Source organism: Sceloporus occidentalis, unplaced genomic scaffold (genome assembly GCF_023333645.1).
Source record: "Sceloporus occidentalis isolate IW3139 unplaced genomic scaffold, rSceOcc1.0.p SCAF_4, whole genome shotgun sequence".
NCBI classification, from domain to species: Eukaryota; Metazoa; Chordata; class Lepidosauria; order Squamata; family Phrynosomatidae; genus Sceloporus; species Sceloporus occidentalis.
The window spans coordinates 45601568-45620038 of NW_028316984.1; the positions used below are offsets into that span (position 1 = coordinate 45601568).

General features: G+C 40.6%; 1 protein-coding gene across 1 annotated transcript in view; it reads left to right on the forward strand.

Moving 5' to 3' along the window:
* Positions 1-18471, forward strand: part of PLA2R1 (phospholipase A2 receptor 1) — a 75602-nt gene that overhangs the window by 25369 nt on the left and 31762 nt on the right. The window contains exons 10-14 of the mRNA XM_089523036.1: positions 4051-4160; positions 6059-6228; positions 11080-11294; positions 15092-15237; positions 16100-16184. Coding sequence (XP_089379162.1) covers positions 4051-4160; positions 6059-6228; positions 11080-11294; positions 15092-15237; positions 16100-16184 — 726 coding nt within the window. The remainder of the gene's footprint in view (positions 1-4050; positions 4161-6058; positions 6229-11079; positions 11295-15091; positions 15238-16099; positions 16185-18471) is intronic.

The window sequence follows — 18471 nt, forward strand, 5'->3', positions numbered from 1 at the left end:
CTGTCTCTTGTGGCCTCCGTGTGGCTTCCGGCCACTTTGGGGGTATGCATCATGTACACACCATGCCTCCAAAGCAGCCGGAAGCCCCATTATTTGGCCCATCTGTTTTGGGCTGTCTCACATTTGAAAGCATATTTATATATATCAGTATTTCTCCCCCTGAATGGCCAGTCTTTTCATTCCAATTTAATATGAACAGTGAAATATATGTTCTTATTTGTAGATATGTGAGCATGTTCACTTGTTCTGACAAGTAAAGACCTAGGTATGGGGGGGATTTTACTCCCCCCAAAACTAAGTTGTACCACCAAGACTCTTATATAGTCATTCATGTTCAGGCATAATTGTTCAGAAATGTATTAAATGATCAACATTTCTTTTTTAAATAATTTTTATTGTTCACAAAAATTAAAACACAATTACATCACCATTCTACTTTAAAAACACAAGCTAAAATACAGATTTACAAAACTGAAGTCTCATTCAAAACTCCAAACCAAAATCTCCTGTGGTGCTGTGGTAGAACATGAACATGAGAATTGGAGTTAATATATTCTATAAAAGGTAACCACTTTTTCTTGAACTGGTTGCAGTTCCTTGCCTCATAGATTCTCCTGGCATCATCTACAAGTTTCTCCATTAACCATCCTTCCCAGAACTCCTCCTTAATATTAGAAATATTAAGGCAACTGTTGTCATTGAGCCCTTCCAAGAATAATAAAGGCTGCCTGCAGTCTTGGGACCATATACAGAATACATGAAGGGCACTTTCATGTGCCTATTGTGCTTGTAAAAGTCTTTGTAGTTAAGGATGTTTCAATGATAAGGGGTGGAAAAAGTAATTTGCTCTCCCCTTCAAGTATTTGAAAGTGCAAAATTAATAACCTGTTTGTCAGTATTGATCTTCCCACCCCAAAATAGTTCCAGTGGCCCCCAATGATAAGTCACAGCTTGTTGCTTAAGCCACAAATTGCACAAACCAAACATGATTTCTCTTCCCTATTTCTCATTTGTTTAAAACAAGTCAGGGCCAGGCAACAGTTGTGGGTTCAAATGTCCTAAAAAGCCATTGTTTTAACAAGCTAGAGTAAATAGAACAACAGAATCATGGGGTCAAGTAGTCTGTGGCTATGTAACACACCATAGTTTGTAGCACAACATAAATCAGATTTCAACAGACTACCCAATTTCTTGTTATGATATAATGTGAAGAAGTGCTCTGTCTCTTTCACAAAAAGGCTCTGGATTAAGTGTCTTTTACTGAAATTGTCCCTTTATTTTAATTAATTAATTCATGTGTTACATAGATGTTGATGTAATTAATTTATGAGGTTATATTTTATACAAACTGTACCTACTTCTTGTATTTAAATGTAAACAAACAGCCACTGAGAAATTCAGTTTAATTTTTAGTTTCAAAGTCTGATTCAGGTTTATATCCCCTTTTAAAATTGTGAGTGAGGGGATGTACATTATATGCTGCCCCTTCATTCATAGCATGTGGGTGATTTGTTCTTGGCTGCAAGAATATATGCTTACAAAGCTGTCTTGCCTACTTTGTGTTTATTTATTTTTTATTATTCTGATAATTCTGACAAACTGATGATTCCATATCTTGCAGCAAAGTGCTCATTCCTCAGCTGGCCATATGCCATGTGTTTTTATTACTAATTCAAGGACTGTAGAGTGTTGTTTTTTTCTTTGCCCGCCTAATCTATAAACTGCTAACAGAGGGCAAATGTTTTGTTACTAAGGTCAAATTCCTTAAGCTAGCTGTCTAAACACTATCCAGTGATTATCTAAGCACTTTGCCTAAGCCAGCTTTTGGAATGGTATTGTGGAGCTGTCAAATGCTCCATGAAGAAGGGAAGAAATGTTGCTTATGAAGTTAACAACATTTGGGTTATACTAAGGTCACAAAACTTACATAGCATCATTTGAAATGGCACCATTTTATGCAGGAAGCTACGCCTATAGCCAATTAGACCAGTCTAGACCATTGATCTCAAGGCAAAGAAGCTAGTTCATGGAATGAGGCTGGTGCACATCTAACTTGGTGGCAATTCAGTGTTTAGCTGTTCTGCAGTAACCATGGCTCTGTGGCTTGAAATAGCCAGAGCTGAGCTATTTCTTAAACAGTATGGGCATATATGGAAGTGCACAATTTAGTAAACAGACTGAGTATCCCTTATCCAAAATGTTTGGGACCAGAAGGTTTTAGATATTTTATTCTTTTTGGTGGGGGAGAGGGATTTTGGAGTACCTGTATTTGCATATATGTACCTGATGAGAAATCTTGGAGATGGGAGCCAATTCTAAACATAAAATTAATTTATGTTTCATATAACCTTATACACATAGCCTGAAAGGTAGTTTCATACAATATTTTAAATAATTTGTCCATGAAGCAAAGTTTGTACATTGAACCATCAGAAAGAAAAGGTGTCACTATCCTAGCCGCCCATGAAAAAAAAGTTTTGTTTTGTTTTGTTGTAATATTTCAGGTTTTGGAATATTCTGTATTCCAAAATTTTCTGAATATTTGGAATTCTGGATAAGGGAGACTCAACCTGTATTATTGAAGTAAGAACGATAAGTCCGTTAAAGGTCTTGAGGATTGGATAGTTTTCCAGAGCACTGCTAATGTGCCCTTTAATCAGTGCTATTATACAGTTTAATGACAGGCACATCTCTCCACATCCAGTTAAAAAGATTGGCTTACATATGATTCAGAAGTTATGCATACCAGGTTGAATCTATATTCAGTCACGCTTAGAGTAGGTCAGTTGTAATCAGTGGGACTTTGTCATTAGTAACTTTTCCCATTGCATCTATTATAAGCATTATTAAGTCTGAATCCAATCCGGTATTTCAAAAATAATTTTTGAATAAATCTAGGTAATTTACCTTGAAGTTATTGAAACAAAATATCATTCTTAGCTGCAGCAAATAAATAAGGGATCAGGAGACCCCAAACATCATCTTACCACATCTTAAAAAGAAATAGTTGTTTGAATTCCAACAGTTTATTGAAATGGAACTTGAGGTTGTGATAGCTAGTTTTTTGTTGATCAGCATTGTTGTTCACATGAAGCACTGCTTATGCACTGGCATATCATTTTCGTTTGTAACAGGGAATCATTCTATGCAATTGGCAGAAGGGAAGCATTTTGCATTTCCTAATTAGCAAAGGGACGTCGTACGGATGTAGGCATTTAAATCATAGTGGCACTCCTAGGATGGTAAAACCAAATGGCTGCTAGTTATAATAGCCTATTAACATCATTTAAAACTATTTTTCCATATGCAAACTATAGTTACAGTCCAGCCAGACCTGGACATTTAAAGGCTGCAAGCTTGAGCCTTTTTTCCTGAGTCCAGGCCCCACTGAATTTAGAACCTTTCTTGTTACTAAACATGCCTATTTCCACATGCTCTGTTAAATTATATTTAACTGTTGTAGTACAAATTGCTGTGGAAAATCAAAATGTTTCATTTATAACTGGATTGTTGAAGGGATAATAGATGCATGGTCAGTGGTTAAATAGATGTGCAGAAAATGATTATAAAAACCTTCCTTGTACGCCATCAGATTGTCCATCCATTTTGCCTGTGTTGTCTGTTGTGATAAGCAGCAACTGTACAGATTCTTAAGGTGTATCTACATCGCAGAATTAAAGCAGTTTGCTACCACTTCAGCTGCCATGATTCTATCCTATAGAATTCTGGGATTTGTAGTTTGGTGAGATATTCAGCCAAGTCTGTCAGAGAGCTCATCACCAAACTACAAATCCCAGGATTCCACAGGATGGAACCATTGCTGTCAAAATTCTTTAACTCTGCAGTGTGGATACACCCTTAGGCAAAGGTGTTTCCCAACAATTGCTGCCCAGACCTTTTAAATGGAGACATCAGGAATTGAACCAGGGACCTTTTTTACACTCTGTACCACTGGATATGCACTCTTTTCCCCAACATTATCCACTTGGGTGATATTCAAGTATTACATATGCATCAGTATAATAGCAGTGACCTTTTTTATTTCTTAAGGGATGGGAGAGACATGGTCGCTATTGTTACAAAGTGGATATAACTCCTCGAAGTTTTAGTCATTCTTCCGGTGGCTATTACTGCCCCTCACTTGCAACAATAACAAACAGGTAACTAACCATAGTAGATCTTTTTAAGCTTTAAAAAGACGTGCAAAGTACTTTACATTCTTGTGGTACCACAGAAAATAGAACAAGCATTTATCTTACTAAATCAGTGGACAAGATTGAAGTAAAAAATTCATCTAGATAAAACTAAGCAGAATTTATCATTTCTCTACTAGCTGACTTGGGATGTTCAGCAGCATGCAGTTTTTCACACATGTAGGAATTCTAACCTATTAACTCCTTCAGTATTGATTTACAGAACCTCCATTATAAGAAGTATGGGGATGCTTGCTAAGAATCCTGACAAACATATCTCCATTTGTGGTACACGCAGCTATTTGTCATAAACTGTTAAAATTGTATGCCTTGCTTTAACAACTACATGTGGATAAAATAAGAAGCAATTAAAATATACAGCTTCGTTCTAATGTGTTTGAACTGTATCAGTACATCAGGCCCTTACAGATCCCCACCCACACCCCAGTGCTACAAGAAGTGGGGAGAAAATTATCCATAAAAATGTTTTTTTGGGGGGTACCTTTTTTGCCTCTAGATTTAGCAATGTTTTGCATTGGAGGTTGCAGAGACCCCAATTCAAAAATTACCCCAAAACCCAAAATCAAAATTTGCTGGTGGCAAAAATTTGTCCTCAAACCCCACCATAATTGCCCAGCCCAGTATTAGCAATTATTGGCATTTTCTCTTGGCTCATTACACTTTATTCTCCATAAACTGTTGTTAATTTCTAAAGTTGGATTACAATTCACACTTCGTAAATCCCATTGAACTAAGTGGAGCTGTCTTTTGAGTATGGCTGCATTGTAAATGGCTCCCCAGCCCTACTTTTGGCTCCAGCATGGCGCTTTTGCACTGTCTGTACTCGGCCTTAGTTATGGTTATATTTCTAATGCCTTTCAGAGTAATTAATGACTACCTCTCTGTCATTTTAAAATAGTGATGTTTTACTTTCTAGTTTCTGCATGGTAGCTAAAATGGATGGTTTACTTACTTTTTAAAAAGCCTTGGAATATTATGTGCTCGTCTGTGGCACAAACTACATTCTCCTTCTGTCTGCCTCATTATCTCAATACTTACAACAGAACAAGAAGCAGCAGCATGAAGTGTAGCATGAACCTTGTTTGAAACTACTTGGAATAATGGCTATTCCTCCTCTGCCATTTGGAGATGTCATTTCTCTTTCACCATAATAAGAAATTAAAGTGTTGTTACTAGACTGCAAGAGAAGAAACTTTAACCCTTATAAAATTAAAAGCATAATATAACTTGGGTTATACCTAGGTAATTGGGGAAAGGAATTAATTATAAGTAACTACACCTAGCAAAGTCAACATACAGTAGTGGTCTAAGCATTGGACTAGGTTTCTGGAGATCAAGGTTTGATACCCCACTCAACCATGGGAACCTGCTGGGTGACCTTGTGCAAGTCACACCCAAAACAACAAAGTATACCTAGTAACTTCCAGGCTCTGAATATGAGCAAGCTGCAGTATCTGTGATATAGGCTACCATTTGCAATTATATTCCAAGACACATTTTAAAACCTTGAGACATCTGCTTTTCTTACAGTGGTGGACCAATAGAGGGTTTTGTCTAGCAGGTTTGCTTGCAATACCCAGAAATCTAGTTTAGCTTCAGAACCTCCTTCACACCATTTGTGCCACTGTGGTATTGAATACAGTCTGAAATCAGGCTGTTGCAGGTTTAATCTGGTATTCCTATGGCATTCATTCAATTTCAACAAGCTGTTCATTAGGATAATCTTGTTAATTCAACTGTTTGTATTCTGTATTGCTTAAGAGGAATAAGGAAATAAGAAATTCCTCTCAAGTTGTGATTTAAGTAATTTATTTATTTATTTATTTATTTTAATCCTTTCAAAGGTTTGAACAAGGATTTGTCAACAGCATGATTCACAACTTGGTGAAAACAAATAACACTTATATGTGGATAGCACTGCAAGATCAGAACAATACAGGAGAATACACTTGGCTAACAGAAGATGGAGATCTTCCTCTGAAGAGCTATACAAACTGGAAAAAGTATGAACCTAGTGAGTTTTGTTCCTAATTGTTCATTGGCAGCTCTTTTAAATATTTGATTGGGGAAGAGGGCAAAATTATATATTTGTTTATTTAGTATTTAATTTATATCCTTCCTTTCTACATCTAATTTGAAAAACGCAAGACACAACTAAAAAACTATTTGTACAAAAGTTAACAAACTATTAAAACAACAATTCAGTTAAAAGCATAAAGTTAAAACAATTTAAAACACAATTGAAATATAATAAAAAGATAAAATATAGTGTCTTTAAAAGCCCTTTCTTCCACATGAATTACTCTCAACAGAAGGACAAGAAAGAGGGGACTAATCAAATTTCTCTCTCAAATCTCTCAGGAGAGAATTCCACAACCTTTCTGCTTTTTCTCTCTCTCCTTTTTCTACTAGGCTGTTTTAATTTGGACAAGACTGTGGGCTAAATCCAACGTTAATTCCACCCATTGGAGTAGACCTATTAAAATGTTTGGGCCTTGTTGTTTGTCACAGCTAGCCTAACTCCCACTGATTTCAGAAGGCATGCTTTAGATAGAACTAATGCTGGATAACATTAAAATTTACTTCTGGAACAGCTGAAGAACCATCATTGTAATTCGTTGCAAATTTGATCCCTTAAATACAAGCCATTAGTGTTTGACAGTCTTACTATATACTGTAAGATTTTTTTTTAAAAAAAAAGCACATCAGGGATAAAGAATATCTTTCTCCCAATCAATGCAACTTGCTCAAGATAGAACTTGGAAGTACTGGATTACAAGCAGAATAACAGCATAGAAGTAAATTGTTGTTTAAATTGACAGTGTGGTTGCAAGTAGGAACAACAAGTAGGAACAATATTAATTATGAAGGTATAATGGAGGGATGGACAACCTGGGGCTACATAGTCACCCAAGTCTGTTGTTATGGCCCTCAAATATTCCAGACTCCCTGGATAACCCTTTTTCTGGCCAGAGACAGAGAGAAGTGGGGTGGGGAAAAGAGGTGAATAATACGAGAATTGTCTGTACTAAAAGCCTTCAGGAGTGACAATTCACCTTCAAAATAAGCTTCTGAGGCCACAGTTCTTGGATTTTTCTCTAAAAAAATTTTTTTTTTCAAAACCAGGGCCCATTCATACTACAAAATGATCATGCTGTGATTCCACTTGAACAACCATGGCTGCATCCTGTGGATTTAAATAAGGGACTAGAGCTCTCTGGCTGACAGTTCTAAACGCCCCTCCATAAACTGCAAAAATGAGGGTTCCATAGGATACAGCCATAGCAGTTGAAGTGGGATCATAACCCAGTAACTGTGTAAGATGAAAGAGCTCCAGAAGTGGATTTTCTAGCCAGTTTTGATTTTGTGTTTGCATTTTGTTTTATTGACAATCCATATGGCCCTTATAGGGTCCCAAGGACAGAAAATTGATCCCCAGAGCCGGCAAGGTTCCACACCCCTGGTGCAATGAGAAACATTTTCTAGTTACTTTTATAAGCAAATTTAAGGTGTATTTTGAATATAATCTTTTAAGACTTTATGACACACTCTGATCAATCATCATGTTTTTGTTTTAAAAAATGTTTAAAGGAGTGAAAAAAGTTACAAAAAGGGTATGTGTGTGTGTGTGCACGCACGCATGTGTAATAGTATGAATTATGAGATTAAGTAAAGATTTATTGCCTATTAATGAGAGCCAGAGTGGTGTAGTGGTTTATTAATTGGACTATGACTAGATACCAGGGTTTGAATCCCTCTTCAGCCATGGAAATCTATTTGGTGGTTTTGGGGAAGTCACACACTCTGAACCTCAGAGGAATGTAAAGGCAAATCTTGCCATGAAAAGCTCATGATAGAGTTGCCATAAATTGGAAATAACGCAAAGGCACACAGCAACTGCGAATTATACACTGACTTACAGTGGCTTTAAAAATAATTTACTGGTCAAAGATAGCCAGTTTCATTAAAGATGGGGGACAGCTCTTTCTCCCACCATTACTTTATTCCACTGTTGGTGGGCTGTTCATTTGACCCACAAGCTACATGCAGTTCCTGACTGCATCTTTCTCCCCACATAACTTTTGGATGATTTTTTTATCCTCCAAACCACCCAGAACTCTGTATTGCAGTTTGCCTTCTCAACTCCCAAAACCTTTTCCAGCCATCTTCCAGCTAACATAGGGATCAGAAGTGACATGACATCACTTCCAGCACGCCAGGAGAAGGTGTTGAAATGAAAATTGGTTGCTTACCTTTGGCATGGATGTTAGATGCAATAGCAAGTTCTGGGTAGATTGCACTGTATTTCACTATAACCACACTTAAACATGCAACTGTATATTTACTCAGCAATAAAGCCCAGTGTATTCAGTACTGCTTGCTTCCTTCTAAGCCTGTTTACAAGGTAACTTATAAAGAGGCCTGAGTAGCAATCTCTTTTGATCAAGGACCCAGTCAGCCTCATTGTTATAATTGCCTTCTCAGTACTTAATTTGCACAGCTGGCATAAAACTGTATTTTGTATCCATAAACATTTTATATCTTCTTACAAGGCTGCTGTGCATCTACTGAGGTCAACAATGTGGCCATCTTTTTCTTCTTATTGAGACTCCATTAAGTAAAAGATATTATCATTTTAAGGAAGCATCACTGAGCAGTTTCATTTACTTATTCATTCCATGCACACTTCAGGGTCAAGAATGATTGATTTACAAGGAGAGTGATTGCTCTGGTTAGTCTTTCAACAGTGACCTCTACTGGTTGAATAAAGGAAAAATACTAGCAGACTTCAAATATGTTAGTTATAGTATCTTTGGCCTGTTACAGACAGCCAAAATAAAGCTGCTTCGAGTCACAGTGGAAATATGGTGTTTCAATGATGTATGCGTCCTAAGAGTCCAGAAGCCGCACCAAAGCCACGCTCCAGTCCTTAGGGCTGGAGCGTGGCTTTGGTGCGACTTCTGGACTCTTAGGACTCATACATCATTGAAACACCATACCTCCACTGTGACTCGAAGCAGCTTTATTTTGGCTGTCTGTAACAGGCCTTGATATCCTTTCCCTACAAAATTGGGACTTCCATCTATATAATAGTATCTCAATACAGAAATTTTTTGAGAATGATTTTTTAATGTGGCAGTAGTGTTATATGGGAGTTCTGTGAATATCTTGGTGTTTCCAAACAATACCCCAGTAACATAGTTTCAGACATTTTGACTAAATCTATAAAAAAATCATGTCTGTAATAGTCAAATTACAGGGAACGGAAGGGGATGAGGCAAACTCTTTATCAAATTGGTAATGACCAAGAGCAGAGCTGTTTTTACATCTTAGCCTTAACATTTTAGTACACTAAGGATTCAAATCATATAAACACAAGTTGTGAGGGTGGTGTGGCTTCAGTTAGTTTCTGGCTTATGGCAACCCTAAGGTGAACCTATCATGGGGTTTTCTTGGCAAGGTTTGCTTAGAGAGGAGTTGCTTTTGCCTTCCTCTGGAGCTGAGTGATTGTGACTTGCCCAAGGTACCCCATGGCCAGCAGGGATTCTTACCCTAGCCTCCCAGTGTGCTAGCCCAACATCAAATCACTATATCGGTTCCCAGATGTTTTCAGTGAAGGCATTGCAGTTGAACTATCAGCTAAGTTAGCTTTAGTTCTGCACTTGCTATCATACACAATCTTGTATATTATTTACTTGAAATAAGTCTCACTGTATATTCAGCATAGTAGGGCTTGCTCACTGATAAAGGTGATGTAGCAGTAATGTAGGCAAACCTGTAGATTGCCCCTGGGTTAAAAAATTACTTTTCCAACAAAAGAAAATGATAATGTTATTTATCCCCTAAGGGTCTATTGAATCAATTAGTTAAGATGTTAGTTAAGTTAAAACATAATTAGGAACTTGTAAACTATGAAATTTAGATACCATGTAAACTATCACCAAGGCAACTACAGTCGACCTTTGTTATACGCTGGGGTTTGGTTCCAAGATTCCCCATGGATAACAAAATCTGTGGATGCTCAAGTCCTATTAAATAAAATGACATAGCAAAATGGTGTCCCTTATAAAAAAATGGAAAATCAAGGTTTGATATTTGAAATTTATACGTTTTTGGAACATTTTCAAACCGTGGATGCTTGAATCTGTGTATAAAAAATCCTTGTATAAGAAGGGCCAACTGTACAACTTTTGAGGTTCGTTGTAATTTTCTTTCACTTGCCTCACAAAATAAATTTGTCTGCTGTGGGCTCATCTTTCTACAACATTCTAGATGATCAGACATTTTTTGCTATAGCAGGAAACATTCCTGCTAATTTGTTAAAAAAAATTTGAGATCTAATTTAGCACTAGCAGAGTAGAAAGTGCTGCTTGTATATTTGGCTGGGGGGGGAGCAGCTTAGCAGGCACTTTCATTAGCCAGACATATCTCATAGCGGCAGTGGCGTGATGAGACCTGACTACACAAGGACATCTTGGATACCCCTTGGAGCAGGTGTGGAAAATGTGTGGAACCAGATGTCGTATGGGCATTGAAGTCATCATTCTTTGTTGAAATTTTCCCTGTCCTTTAGACAGCATTTTGAATGTGTGGTGCAAAGAGAAAGGCATTATACATAATTCATATTAAGCATGACTTTTAAGAAAATGTGTTTTGATATTTGTTAAAATATGGAGTAGTCATACTGTGCAAACATAAGATTTAGTATCAAATATAGCAAAAGCCAAAGAGCAGTTATGACTTCTGAAGGTGACCTTGCTTCTGTTTTCATCTTCTGGAGAGAAAAAGCCTGTGTTCCAAACCAACTCCACACTGAATGTATATTCTTAAAATGCCCCCCTCCCCTCCCCAATCTCTATTGCAGGATATCCTGGAGGATGTGTTGTTATACAGCAGGAGGAACCCATTGGCTTTTGGGAAGTGAAAAACTGCACAAGTTTCAAGGCCATGTCATTGTGTAAGCAAGAGACAAAATTCTATGAAGAAAAAGATCCTTATGAAGAACCTCATTTTGCAAAGACCTATGATTCTTGTATGTTTGGATGGGAGTCTAGCCATAATCTGCTCAACTGCTACAAGGTAAAAATGAAAGTCTTACTGAAAACTCAAAAGGATGGATGTAGGGCACCCTGTTATAGGAAAATAGCACAAAATCTAAGGTCATAATCCTGCTGGCCAATATACAGTAACTGGTGTTGGTAATGGTGTAGCTACAGGAGTAAAATGACTCCTCAGGAGTAGGCGGAACAGATTTTTCTAGCAATCAAGACAGCTTTCTCTGTTATTCCCCTGCCACCACTACAAGTCACATCAAAGATGCCTTATGCACCTTTACAGCAATATAAATTACCAAATCACCTCAGACAATGACATGCATTTCCTTGATTCTATGAACAAGGGATGGTTTTGATTTTTTTCCATTGAATCCATATGTTTGTTTGGTTCATTGGGAAAAGAAATTCAAAAGTATCTTATTAAAATTCTATTATGTATTGCTGGAATTGTCCTTCTTTGGGATTAAAGCTGCCTTGACTGAGTTTCTAGAATTTCTGAGTGGGAGATGGCTGCATGCTGTCTTTTCTGCCTGTACATGTAAATGCATGTGCATAAATAACTAAGGCACCATGCAGTGCACAGCCTGCCATTTCACACATTCCAGATGCTGAGATATATTTTGAATTGCCACACAATATTGTCATTTTGGGGAGAGACGGAATCCCTATATATATTGAACTAGAAGAACAAATGGCATCTAGGCTTCGAAATAAAAACAATGCAGAGAGAATAAGTGGATACAATGTAACAGTGAGTAGAGAAGCAGGGAACTATTATCTTTCTGTTGCCATTCTTTTCTCCTTTGTATGATTGAGGATCTGTTCAGGTCATCAGGACCGATGATTGGGTGGAATAGAAGCCAGTAGATATTGCCAAGGTTTTTGTCTTTGGAGCAGAGCAGGCACAAATCCCACAGTTTTTGAATCAACAAGAGCAGAAAGAGCATGCCCCAGCCATACTTGCAATAAACCAACCCACAAGCATTTGGTATAGTCGGTCCTCTGCATCCATGGATAATGATTCAAACATCCATGGCTTCAAAATATTTTTTTAAAGTATTATAAAGAAACCTTGATTTTGCCATTTTATATAAGGGACACCATTTTACTATCCATTGTATTTATTGGGACTTGAACATCCATGGTTTTTGGTATTCATGGGGGGGGGGGGGGGGCTGGAACCAAACCCCAGCAGATACCAAAAGCCCACTGTGTACAGGCATACTTCAGTTAACAAAATGTCTGATAAGGAAACTCGTTTTTACAACCTCTTAGCACACCTGTCCAGTCCTCCCTACTTTTCTTTCTCATCCCTGTCTAACTGGATTTTTTTCAGCAACACTGGCATTGGGAGGATGGTGAAGGAGGACTGAAGAAGCACAGACTTTTTGTGCAACAGTATGTCTGCAGCAAAACAATGCAATAAACAGAGCTTAAGCTTGGAAAGAATGGGATTCTGCTCTAGCCAATCCTACTGCAGCAGTGCTTACCTGCATACAATAGTTAAGATGAACAGCAGTTGCCTCCAGAATCCTTTACTGAGCATATGTGAACCACAAAAAAGAGGAAATGGTACAGCAGATAAACCTGCCTCACCAGTACCCCCAACATGCTAAGACCTCTCTCTAGAAATAGATCTCTCTAGAAATCATAAGATTTAAGTAGGAGTTGGTGAAAGGGAAAAAAAATCATCCCTGGCTGCATTTTGTAGAAGCTTTCAAATGGTGTCTAGAAGGTTCAACACATTTTTCTTATGCAAGGCTTTCCCAACTTAGTTGTTTGATTTCACATGTTCATGTTGTGGGGGTTTTGGAGAGTTGGGGGTGGGGGTGGATTTGCTGAAACATGTTGAACTGCTCTTCTTTTTTATGGTGAAAGAACCCATCCTTATTATTTCCATGTTATTTCTGACACCAAATTCTGTTAGAGAAGTAATGTTCAGAAGCACATCTACTTCCTCAATGGAGATATGCCTGTACAGCAGAATGACCTCATGTGTTTGCAAGACCTGAGCAGGGCAGTTGATGTGGGAAACTCTTGGAGGTCTCTCATTCATAGGATTGTCACAAGTCGGGGGGGGCGAAGCCGGGGGGTGGAGCTTCCATCCTCCGGGGCGGAGCCACCCTCTGGGGCGGAGCCACCCTCCGGGGCAGAGCCACCCTCCAGGGCGGAGCCTCCACCGAAGCCCTGCAAGGAGGAGGAGGCGTGTGCCCGCCCTCTCCTCCTCGGTCCCTTTCTGGGCAAACACCCCCAACCTGCATTCCAAAACACACACAACAGCACAGTTGTGCATTTCACATGGCTTTACTTAACATAGCCTCTTGCATATTTCAGAGGCTTATTCCATAACCAAACCTCTTCCTCCTCCTCCTGCTCCCATCTCCTCTTCCTCCTGCTGCTGCCTCCTCCTCTTCCTCCCTCCTCTTCCTCCTCCTGCTGCCCCATCTCCTCTTCCTCCTCTTCCTCCTGCTGCTGCCTCCTCCTGCTCTTCCTCCCTCCTCTTCCTCCTGCTGCTGCCTCCATCTCCTCTTCCTCCTGCTGCTGCCTCCATCTCCGCTGCCTCCTCTTCCTCCTCCTGCTGCCTCCTCCTGCTCTTCCTCCCTCCTCTTCCTCCTGCTGCTGCCCCATCTCCTCTTCCTCCTCTTCCTCCTGCTGCTGCCCCCATCTCCTCTTCCTCCTCCTGCTGCCTCCTTCTGCTCTTCTTCCCTCCTCTTCCTCCTCCTCCTCCTCTTCTTTCTTCTCCTCCCCCTCCTCCATGCGCCGCACGGCCTGGGGGCAGGACGGAGGAGACAGAGGAGGAGGTGGGCAGCGCGGGGCCGCGCGGAGCCCTGCAGTGAGGCGGGGATGGCCGCGCAGGGCCACGCAGAGCCCCGCGGGGAGGCGGGGAGGGCCGCGCAGAGCCCCGCGGGGAGGCGGGGAGGGCCGCGCAGAGCCCTGCGGGGAGGCGGGGAGGGCCGCGCCGGTCTTCCTCCTTTGCCTCCTCCACCCCAGGCCGCGTGGCCCTCCTCTTCCTCCTCCGCTGCCATTTTGGTTTTTAAAATGGTGAAGTCTCGCGCGGCCTTTCCCCTCCTCCATGCGCCGCACGGCCTGGGGGCAGGACGGAGGAGACAGAGGAGGAGGTGGGCAGCGCGGGGCCACGCGGAGCCCTGCAGGGAGGCGGGGATGGCCGCGCAGAGCCCTGCGGGGAGGCGGGGAGCCGCGCAGAGCCCCGTGGGGAGGGCCGCGCCGGTCTTCCTCCTTTGCCTCCTCCACCCCAGGCCGCGCGGCCCTCCTCTTCCTCCTCCGCTGCCATTTTGGTTTTTAAAATGGCGAAGTCTCGCGCGGCCTTTCCCGTCCTGGGAAAGGTCACGCGAGACTTCGGCCGCCATTTTGAAAAATAAAATGGCGCCCGGAGCGGCACGGAAACGGCGGCAATCGGCGGCAGGACTGCGCGGGGGCCGGCAGAAAGGCCTCGGCGGTCCGGATCCGGCCCGCGGGCTGTAGGTTGCCGACCCCTGTTTTAGATGTTGTAGAATGATATATAGCATTTTATTTGTTACATTTACATCCTGCCTTTAGGCCATGAAGTTTAAGATTGTATGCAAGGCCCTCGTTCCCATTTTTATTCTTACAGCAGCCTTGTGACATACATTAGGTTGAAAATATGGTGATTCGCCCAAGGTGAGTCTGCATCCAGATTTCCAGACTCGTTGTTCAGCATTCTAATATGTACACTGCAATATTGTACACTGGGTAGAGAAAACAAAAGGAATAATCTGTATTTCACGTAGAGTAAACATATTCAATTCAAACTTATCTTTTTTTTGTTATTTTGTTATGCAGGTATTTCACAGTGAAAAGGTACTAATGAAAAGATCTTGGGCTGAGGCAGAAAGTTTGTGTCAAGATTTTGGAGCAAATCTTGCCAGTTTTACACATGCCTCTGAAGAGGATTTCCTGATCAAACTTTTGAACACAATGTTTCATATGTGAGTCTGCCCCCTCACACACATTGTTCATTGTTGTAAATGAACATCTGGAACTGTGGTGGGAACGAAATTTGTTAAACATGGTATTACATGTGTGTAAAGGTAGTTTATATAGTCAACTTATCTTCAGAAAGGTAAAACAAAAGGTCACAAGTTAATCCAACATATCAACACTCCAGAATGATACAATGCATTCTGTGAGGAAAGGCAGATAATTTTTATTAAGACTAGCATGCATTTTATAGATGAGAGATGCATCTACATTGTAGAAATAGTGTAGTTTGACACCACTTTAATTACTGTAGCTCCATCCTGGGTAATCCTGGGATTTTTAGTTTTAAAAGGTATTTTACCTTGTCGGCCAAAGAGTGCTGATGCCTCACAAAACTGCAACTAAAACTAGGATGGAGCCATGTCAGTTAATGTGGTGTCAAACCTCGTTATTTTTACAGTAGATGCACCCTATGTGAACAACAAGCCAGGATGGTGGTGGTGGCTATGGACCAATAAACTTGCCGTGGAGATTTTGAAGAGACTTGTTATGCAAAATGAAACATTTTGTGCAGTGGCTGAACATCACCTGTTGGAGAAAATAAAGTAATATTATTGTCACTGTTATGGAAAGGTAAATTACATTGTGATGTAAAAGATTACATGGAGGCTGATGACTGATAATGATTATTTGTGCAATTTGTAATTAAAAATAGTCTGCAGCGGGAGAAAAATCCAACCCCCACTCCAATCCATTTAGCACAGTTCCAGCCACACATTCCATTTTGATGTTTGCCAAGATTACCATGGTGGATAATGTATTTTCATCTGTTATCTTTTCTTTCTTTCTTGGTCTGCTTTCTAATTACAGTGGTGAAGGAAGACAGTTTTGGATTGGACTTAACAAAAGGAACCCATTGTCTGGAGGATCCTGGGACTGGTCAGATGGAACTCCTGTAAATATATGTTGTTGTTGTTGTTGTTACTGCTGCTGCTGCTGTGTGCCTTCAAGACATTTCCAATTTATGATGGCCCTAAGGCCCTAACACCATCACGAGGTTTTCTTGACAAGATTTGTTTAAAACGAGATTGTCCTTGCTTTCCTCTGAGGTTGAGAGAGTGTGACTTGCCCAAGTCACCCAGTGGGTTTCCATGTCTGAGTGAGGATTCAAACCCTAGCCTTCCAGAGTGATAGTCCAACACAAAGCACTACACCACACTGATTCTGTCTCTCTTTCTGTCTCTATTACCTCCAAGGAGGCTTAACAAAATAGAAAACAACCCTGTTAAGCTCCTGTTCCTGAGGGATCCTGTGGTATAGAACGGGATATGGCTTCAAAGGTAGTGGTGGTAGGAAAGATTGGAGAAAATCAGGTGTCTCAAGTTGTATTAGTGGAAATGCTTTTTTCTCAAGCTGAGCTAAGCAAAGTGTGCTCTTCCAGGTTCTGTTAGATTACAACTGCCATGAGCCCTACCCAGTTTAACCAGATGTCAGATATATTGGAAGTTGCAGTCCAGCAACATCTTGAAGATACACTTCATCTACATCTCCATTTGATACAACACATTGTTCTGGTCCCATATGAGAAATTTCCTGTTTATTCTAAACAGGATTCAGCCTATGTTCATATGGTAAAACAGAATTCTGACTGATTTTCAGTAATGAGCAGTATACTGGTGCATGATACTCAGTTACTTCTTGTGAATTCAAATCATGGCTTATTAGAGGAGAAACATGCCAAACTCTTTATTTCAGATCTCACACTGAAAATTTTTTGGCCAAAGGCTGTGATTTGTTTAGCTGTTTCCACAAGTAAGAGGAGCAAAGGAACAGCAGCTGGGCACTGTGTGCACCAGCAGAATGGTTGTTACTTATAAACAAGAGTTCTCTGTAGTCCTGGCTTCTAGTAGTGCCTGAACTTGGTATGAACTTAACACATTTTCAGAGTCACTGGGTCAGTCCTTACCTGAATGAAACTTTAAATAATGACATTCAAAGTAATTTTAAAATATCCAAGGTACAATGTGTAATATGGGCAAGGTAGATGTAATTAAAATAAACAAAGAGATAACAGTCATCTTGTACAAAAATTCTGTACTTTGACTGCAGTCATCAAACTGTTTGAGAATTATTGTACCATTTAGCATGAACATGAACACATTGTTCCTGAACTTCTGTAGAAAAAAGAACATAAAGGTTTTCAGTGACTTAAGTGGCCCTCTATATACCACTATGTCTGCAGTTTAAAAACTATGTTCATAAGAGTACCCTTAGGAGGCTAATTTTCCTCACTTTCTCTTTTCTGTTGTTTTTTGGGGGAAGGTAATGGCCTGTCCAGGGGCACGTATGCTACTCCAAAGAAAGACCCAACACAGAACTTTGGCGATGAATGGCCGCAACTATTTATTGATTACAGCTGCAGTTAATTGGCACATGCATGGGACCAGCCCACCTGCTGCCTGATGAAACCAAACCTCCAGCTTCCACCAGGGGACAGAAGTGGAGCAATGGGACACCCCAGGCGATAACCCCAGTGCCTCTACTTGAGTGGGGATGCCTGAAATGCCTCCAGTCTCCACCTGGGTCAGCCATTTCTGGTGCACTCGCCTCCCTAGGTCCCATAAGGGAGCCCCTTGCCTGTACCCTCTCCAGGGTACTGACTCCCTACCCAGATCTGATCCCATGTTCCACCTCATATAGTTGTGACAAACCTACTGTATAAGCATACATAGAAAATGGAGGGTAAGTGAGCTGGTGCCAAGGAACAACTGGCCTGAGGAGGCCAGCCGCACGGCAATATATGCTGCTCTGCTGGACCTGAGGGAAGACTGCCCAGTGCAGTCTTCGCTCAGGTCCACTGCACCTTGCAGGCAATCAGATGTGAGCAGGTATCTCACTCCTCTTTTGCTGCCACCCCTGAGTCCTATACTGAAGGAGGATGCTGAACCTCTTGGGATGGAGAAGGCACCAGTCAGTAGCCATGAATCTGCTCACCTCCACATTGGCCCCAGCACACAACTTTGGCTCACAGCCCCATTTATTTAGCCACTTGTGCACATGATAACGGTAGACATGTGAATTTTGGTAGTTGTATATGAATATGTATAGTATGAGAAATACCCATTACAATGGCCATAATTAATCAGTGCCCCAAAGGAGAAGCATCTGCTTCAAACCTGTTTTGTTTTGTTTTTTGGGTTGTTGTTGTTGTGATATTTTAATTTTGCCTCTGAATCATCCAT